The 7,135-nt window shown below is 52.4% G+C and overlaps 1 protein-coding gene across 1 annotated transcript; it reads left to right on the forward strand.

The window, feature by feature from the left end:
- Positions 1-266: 266 nt before the first annotated feature.
- HMGB3 (high mobility group box 3) lies at positions 267-6,551 on the forward strand. Its single transcript, XM_053956099.1, has 5 exons — positions 267-375; positions 3,107-3,263; positions 3,755-3,894; positions 4,384-4,558; positions 5,060-6,551. The coding sequence occupies exons 2-5, from the start codon at positions 3,114-3,116 to the stop codon at positions 5,201-5,203; spliced, it is 609 nt and encodes a 202-aa protein (XP_053812074.1). The 5' UTR covers positions 267-375; positions 3,107-3,113; the 3' UTR covers positions 5,204-6,551.
- Positions 6,552-7,135: the final 584 nt, after the last annotated feature.

Genomic DNA, 7,135 nt, shown 5'->3' on the forward strand with positions numbered 1-7,135 from the left:
CCGGCTCTGCGGCGGGGCCGGCTCTGCGGCGGGGCCGGTGCCGCTCGGTGCCGCTCGGTGCCCGCTCCCGCGGGTCCCGCTCCGCCGCACGTGGCGGGGGCTCCGCGGGGCGCGCGCCCGCCGCGCTGCCCGGTCCCCCCGGCGGGCGCTCTTTTTGAATGAATGACCTCACCCGCGCCGGCCAACCGCCGCGCGGCCGCGCTTAATATTCATGAGGCGCCGCGCCAATGAGCGGGCGAGGAGGTTGTTTTAAACGGCAGAGCCCCGCAGCCAATCAGGCCGCTCTCGTAGGCAGCCAACGCGAGGCTGAGCCGCGCCGAGCCCCGCGTCGTGCCCTGCGCTCCGCTCCTGTCCACACTACCGCGAACAATACAGGTACGTGCAGCCCCGCCGCAACTTTTCGGGGGGCGGCTGCCCCCTCCCCGCTCTGCCCCCGCGCCTTCGTCCCTCTGTCCTGCTTGCCCCGGCATGCTTTTTTTTTTTTTTTTCCGCTTTTTTTTTTTTTTTTTTTAACGTTGCGTTCCGTTTCTTCCTTCCTCTGAGTTTTTGATTTTTTTTTTTTTAATTAGAAAAAAATCAGGAAATTCACCCAAAACTTTGTTTCGCCCCTCTCGCGGGGATCGGCGGTGCCAGGGCAGATGCTGTGCGCAGCTGGCGGGGCGGTGGGCAGCGGGCGAGGCGCAGCGTTTGTCCCCCGTCGTCCTGCCCTGCCCCGCCGGGAGCTCCCCCCGCCGCCGAGGGACCACCTGCCCCCGGTGCAGCCCCGTAGCTCCGCGCTGGGCTCCCGTGCCGCCGAGAGTAATATGGCTGGTGCAGCAACTACACCGGGACTAACTCCTCTTCTCCCCCGCATGGGCAGGGATTTTTCTCTGCCGCCTCCTAATGTCGCACGGCAAAACGCGCGGCGCCCTCGGCTTTTATGTACCCCTTTCCCAGGGTGGGCTCGGTGGGGCTGGTGGCGGTGGGAAAGTTGTCGGCCGTGCGCAGTGCCGTGCCCGCTGTTTATTCTGCATTAATATGGCTGTCGCTTTAGCATCTGACAGGGATAAACCCTGCGCGCTGCGCCCGGCGGTCCCGGCCAAGCAGTTTTTTTCTCGCCGCCGTCACCTCCAAACTCCCCCGATCCCTTCGCTTCTGCCTCCGCCGCTCTTCCCCTGCCCGAGAAGGTGTCTCTGGTGGGGCTGCGCCCGCGGCGGGGCCCCGCATCGCCTTTTCCCCGCGCCGCGCCGCCCGTGCTGTGGGCATTAATATGGCTGGCGCTGGAGAGCCCCGGCGAAGGGAAGAAAGACGTGTGAGCGGCACAGGGATGGGGAGGGGGATCGCGGCGAGGAAAATCTCTTTCCCGGTGCCCCGTCGGGGGCTCAAACCTTTCGCTTTCGCCCCGGCTCCTCTCCCCCCACCTTCCCGTGTCCTCGGACGGGCGCTGGGGGCCCGCCCCGGGGCTCCCCGCACTCTTTTTCTGGCAGCGCGGAGGAGCGTAGCGGCGGCGGTAATGGCTGCACGGGAGCCTTTGTTAGAGAGCGCTGCGCTAGGCAGGGGCCGGGGGGGGGGGCTCCCGCCCGCGCCCCGGCCCCGACGCCCCCGCCGCCCGCCGGGGGGCCAGCGGGGAGCCCCTTGGCGGCGGGGGCGGCGTTTTGGCGGGGCTGGCTGCCGGGGGCGGCGGGCGCGGGGGGCCGAGCGCGGCGGAGGGGGAACGCGGCTTTGTTCGGCGGCGCGGCGGCGGCGGCGCCGGGAGAAGCCATCTTAGCGAGCGGGGCCGGCCCTGGGCGCGGAGCGCGGCCGCCGCCGCTCCCGCTGCCGCTTGCCCCGGCCGCCCGGGGCCGGCCCGGCGCCCCGCGCCCCCGGCCGCCGCCCGGCCCCCCGGCGCCCCCCGCCCGCCGCCCCGCCGCATTTCAGGGGCACTTTCTTTCATCAGGAGGCGTTTCACAAAATGGAAGATGAATTATTGGCGTCTGGCGGAGCCGCCGCTGCCCCCGCCGGCCCCGGCCCCGCCGCAGGTGCCCGCGCCGCGGAGCGCGGCCGCCGCTGTGACCTTGGGGGGGCGCAGATGCGGGAGGGGCGCGGAGCGGGACCGGGCTGGGCTGGAGCGGGACCGGGCTGGGCTGGACCGGACCGGCCGCCGCGGGCCGCTCGCCCCCAACTTCGGAGCGGGGCCGGCTCCGTGCCCCGACCCCCGGTACCGCGCGTTTTCCGCCCCCGCGGGGGCAGCGCTGTCCCGGCAGCGGCCGGACCGGGCAGGGCGGCTCACGGCCACTTTTGCTGCACCTGGCGGGTTAATGGGCACAATTAAATATTAACGCTGTGCTAATAAAAATTAAATTTTCAAGGGACTTAGAAGCTGTAAATAGAAAATACTGTTGCGGGCTTATGATTTTTTTTTTTTTAATTAAGCGGGGAAAATTTCATACGGAAGCAGGAAAATAAATGGAGCCCAAAAGTTAGCACCATGGTTTCGGTAACTTGCCGATTGCATCTTTGCACTGACCACTATGCCTCAAACATGTGTCACTTGGTGGAGCAAGAGCAAGCACAACTCACCTCGCAGAGCTCCACGGGTCTTATTGTGGTTAAAGTCAGCCTGTATTTGTGCCCTTTTTATATATAAAAGGTTATTGCACTTTTTCGGGGCAACTAATTTGTCCTGCCTGCTTACCTGGGCAGCAGCTGCTAAGACATAGACTCCAGCTCCTGAAGGGATAAGTCGCTGCCTGGCACTGTGCATGCCGCTCCAGCCCCAGTGTGGTAGCCAACTAAAACAGATACTTTATATTAGTTCATATATAACGCTTAATAGGCAGAAGTATGTATATTTAATAGTCTGTCTCCAGTCTTTGGACATGATGTAAATATATATTAATGTAACACTTAAATCCAGTGACTGGTTTCTCTTGGCTTGTCTGCAACCCAAGTATCAAGGGAGAATAATTTAAGTCTCTGTATTGGGGATGGTAAGAGGTGTCGGGGGAAAGAAAGGGGTGTGTTTCTGATGGGACATCATGTCAGAAGAGGATGAGGGGGTGTATGTGTATATAAATATATGCCTACCATATGTGTGTGCATTCATCTATATATCATTCATTTGTTATTTTTTCCTCTGTCCCTACAGAGTCAAGATGGCTAAAGGTGATCCGAAGAAGCCCAAGGGCAAGATGTCTGCCTATGCCTTCTTTGTGCAGACGTGCCGTGAGGAACATAAGAAAAAGAACCCAGAGGTTCCAGTCAACTTTGCAGAGTTTTCCAAGAAGTGCTCAGAGAGGTGGAAGGTACCTTAATTTGTGACTTCCTGAAGGGATAACCTCTTATAGTATCTGCTAGGATGATGTGTGTGTGTCTGAACATGAAGGGAGCCGGTGCTGTTTTGGTCTATGTGCTGTTCTTGGCAAGCTGACCTGGCCATTGGTCAGGTGCTGCTGAAGCCAGTAGCAATACTGAACGTTTTAGCCTTGTGTATCTGTGCATTTAGACACTTCTCCTGGAGTCTGGCATTTTTTGATTCCCAAGTAATGCCCTTCAGCAGCTACTTCTTTCCAAGTGTGTGTCCAAAGGAGGACTCTGACTATGCTTGTCTCATTTCTGTTGCTGAGTATATCGGTGGTGGCTGTGATTTCCCGTACAGGACAGTCCAGTTAGAAAACAAACAAATTCTGAAACTCTCGTATTGAGTTGATATGTGTTGGCTTGTTTACATAAAGTTTGCCAGCTATTGAACAGTTGGGTAATCACAAGTTTGGTGTCTCATGTTTTGGTTTTTTAGACCATGTCAAGCAAGGAAAAGGCTAAATTTGATGAAATGGCAAAGGCTGATAAGGTACGATATGATAGAGAAATGAAGGACTATGGACCAGCTAAGGGTGGCAAGAAGAAGAAGGACCCCAATGCTCCAAAACGACCACCGTAAGTAACTTTGAGACATTAAATGCATAAGTGTTCTGGTTCATTTTCACACCCTGTATGTAACATGGGTTTCCAGGAAGGAGGTAGATGGGGGACACAGTGTTGGTGTAGCAGGACTGGTAGTGATACTGTCTCATAAACCTTCTAGGCAGCATGTGGGCCGCTGACACAAATTGTCAATACTTGGTACTCAAACTCATAGTGATGGAAAACACAAGTGGCTGAGTCACAGTGAGACTTGCGTATCTAAGATGGACTTGGGTGAGGGGATGCAGAATGCTTAATTAAAAAAGAGCATTGAGTGAAGGAGGCTGCAGGTCTGGGCCTCAGTAAAATCAAAACACGTTTAAGCTTGTGTTTGAATTTGTAAATTAAAAAAAAGTTTCTTCTCTTTGTGCTCATGCATGTGTCAGTGTTGTGGGGGAGGAAGGGGTGCTCCCTGCGTGTGCTGCTGCAAATGCTGACTGTCCTCTGGTATTTCTTCCCGAGGTCTGGCTTCTTCCTCTTCTGTTCAGAGTTTCGTCCCAAGATCAAGTCCACAAACCCTGGCATATCTATTGGGGATGTAGCGAAGAAATTGGGCGAAATGTGGAACAACCTCAGTGATGGTGAAAAGCAGCCTTACAATAATAAGGCAGCTAAACTGAAGGAGAAGTACGAGAAGGTAAGGAGAGTTGTCACTCGTGCCTCCTCTGTACCAGCTCTTTTGTTGATGTGCTTTTGTAACATAGGCCCAGCTCAGTTGGCCCCAGCATAGTTAGAGCCAAGCTTTGCTCAGGTTGGTGCAGAGCAGGATAGAGATCCACAGGCAGATTTCAGCAAGGAGGGAGAGCTTTGCCCAGTGATGTGCAGCAGGGGCTGCTCGTGTTGCTTCAAAAAGGGTCTGCAGTGCTGTTACTGGAGCTCTGTCCCATTATCAGGAAACTTTGAGAGGCTGGGTTCTCTTCTCCTCCTCAAAGAAATAGCCATGAATGCAGGGTTCCAGACCTCCATGACTCATGGGCATGCTGAGGTGTCTGCACAGCTGTGTGCTCCCGTGCTGGCTGTGTCCCCTTGGGGGTGCAGCCAGGGAAGGCCAGTCCCTTTACCTTAACGCCCGCTGCTGTACAAATGCTGTGTGTGTTTGCTGCTTAGAGCAAATTAAGACATCCCCTTGACTTTGCAGGATGTTGCAGACTACAAGTCTAAAGGAAAGTTTGATGGCGCAAAGGGAGCAGCAACCAAAGCTGCTCGGAAAAAGGTAGAGGAAGAAGACGAAGAGGAGGAGGAGGATGAAGAAGAGGAGGATGAAGATGATGATGATGAATAAAACTGTACAATACTTGTCTCCATGTGAATACCATAGAGTAGGGGAAACACCATAAATGAAGCACCTCTTATTTGAGATGGTGTCTCTTGCCCTTATTAGGCTTAATTAAAAAAAAAATTGGATTCCGATCGCGTTGTAGTTTCTAAAAGTGCTCTAGAAATTGTAACTGGTTTACATGAAGTGGCCATGGGTGTAGTGAGCACCCTGAAACTGTATCAAAGTTGTACATATTTCCAAACATTTTTAAAATGAAAAGGCGCTCTAGTGTTCTCCTAACTCTGTGCACTTTGCTGTTGGTGTAACAAAGCATTTAAAAATGTTTCAAGCATTTTTTTAATTTGTAAGGTGGTGTTACTATATGGTTATTGGCTAGAAAATCCTGGGTTATAAACTGTACATATCTATAGTTTGTAAAAACTAGACAGATTCTTGTGGTACATGCTTAGAGTGATGATGCCTTAGAGGAGCAGTGATTACTTGGAAAGGCTGTACGTTCCCCGAGGTGCCATGGCCCAAAGCATGCACTGTGAGGGTAGATCTATTTACACTACAGTGGGCGTCCATTTAGCTTAAAGTTGTCTTTCTGTATATAGTGAAATAGCATTCTGCTGCCATTCTTAGTTGTGGAAGGGGGTTCAGCTGGCATGAGAAGTGTATGGGTTTTTTTAGTTAAGTGCGGTAGTTTTTAAACTGAAACTGTAGACATCTCTTCATCGTCAACTAAGTGAAGAGCCAGTGCAGCAACTGAAGTTCAAAAACACTCTGTACTTAAACAAATTTGCAACGTTCTGTTTTTTTTGTATGTTTAGAATGCTGAAATGTTTTTGAAGCAAAATAAACAGTATTACATTTTTAAAACTGTTCTTGACAACACTCTAAATTTCTGGTTTAAGAGGATCTTAACAACAGCAAGAGGTTCATTTTGAAGTCTGTGGCATCCCTCAGGGCTGGTGACTTAGGAAACATTCTGACTCAAGGATTAAAAAAAAAAAAAAAAATTAAAAAAATGGTGGCCAGCCAAAACTGGCTGAATTGAAAGAGATGGCTGCTCCAGCTAATATGCAATCGTAACTGTTTATGGCTGAGTGGCATAAGATGCTATGCAAGTTTGAACTTTATTACTTGAACTTGGGAGCCTAAATGAACATTCATGACGTAATTGTTTGTTTGTGTGTGTATATAGCAGCATTCAGAGATGCAGAGAAAGGTAGGTGGCTAGGAATGAGGCTGACACCATGGAATAAGTATAAAAGCATAGTTTGGATTTTTTTCAGTTGTGTTGGGTAAATTTATAGCCCAAATGCATTGCTGTACATATTAAAATGTGCCTTTTTTGTCCTGTGTTAAACTGTTTCAGACTTGTGGTTTTTTCTAGCCTCTTGTTTCGTGGCAGGAGCCAGGCGCCTATGTCTAACTCCCTGCTGAAGTAGGAGCGTGGCGCAGGTACTTGGTCTCTGTCCTTTCTCTAATGACACAAGTTTCAGTAGGAACTGGGGGCTTTGAGGGTGGGTTGGGGGAGTGACAGGTCTCTTTCCCCCGTGGTCACCAGCTGGTTGTGTCAAAGTCTTGCCTTCTTTCCAAATCCAAGCTGGGGATGTTTTTGTGGCACTTGAAAGGTAATTGGGTCTCTAACTGGTGACTATCACCTTGTTTTTCCTTAGCATGGGAACAGCATGAGTTGGGGAAACTCTAGAACCCCACACTACCCCTGAATTCCTTCCCTGTGCTGGCTCTAGTGGTTGGTGCTTGCTTGGTGGAGAGTAGATGGGGAGGTGAGGGTACTTGCATTAACAGCCTCAAACCTGTGGGCTGTTGTGTCCAGCTGATTTCAGAAGACACAGTAACTCGCAGGTGCAAACACTGGGCATGGGCTGCTGCCCCCTCTGCTTTTGAGCCGAGTTTGAGATTAATGGGGTCCAGGCTTACAGGCAG

The sequence above is a fragment of the Vidua chalybeata genome, chromosome 14 (genome assembly GCF_026979565.1).
Source record: "Vidua chalybeata isolate OUT-0048 chromosome 14, bVidCha1 merged haplotype, whole genome shotgun sequence".
Classification (NCBI taxonomy): Eukaryota; Metazoa; Chordata; class Aves; order Passeriformes; family Viduidae; genus Vidua; species Vidua chalybeata.

Excerpts from the sequence above, each read along its gene's own strand:
- HMGB3 (XM_053956099.1), top strand. The coding sequence starts at position 3,114 with ATGGCTAAAGGTGATCCGAAGAAGCCCAAGGGCAAGATGTCTGCCTAT. Across the intron at positions 3,264-3,754 it reads AGTGCTCAGAGAGGTGGAAG|ACCATGTCAAGCAAGGAAAA; the intron begins GTACCTTAATTT and ends TTGGTTTTTTAG. Across the intron at positions 4,559-5,059 it reads TGAAGGAGAAGTACGAGAAG|GATGTTGCAGACTACAAGTC; the intron begins GTAAGGAGAGTT and ends TTGACTTTGCAG.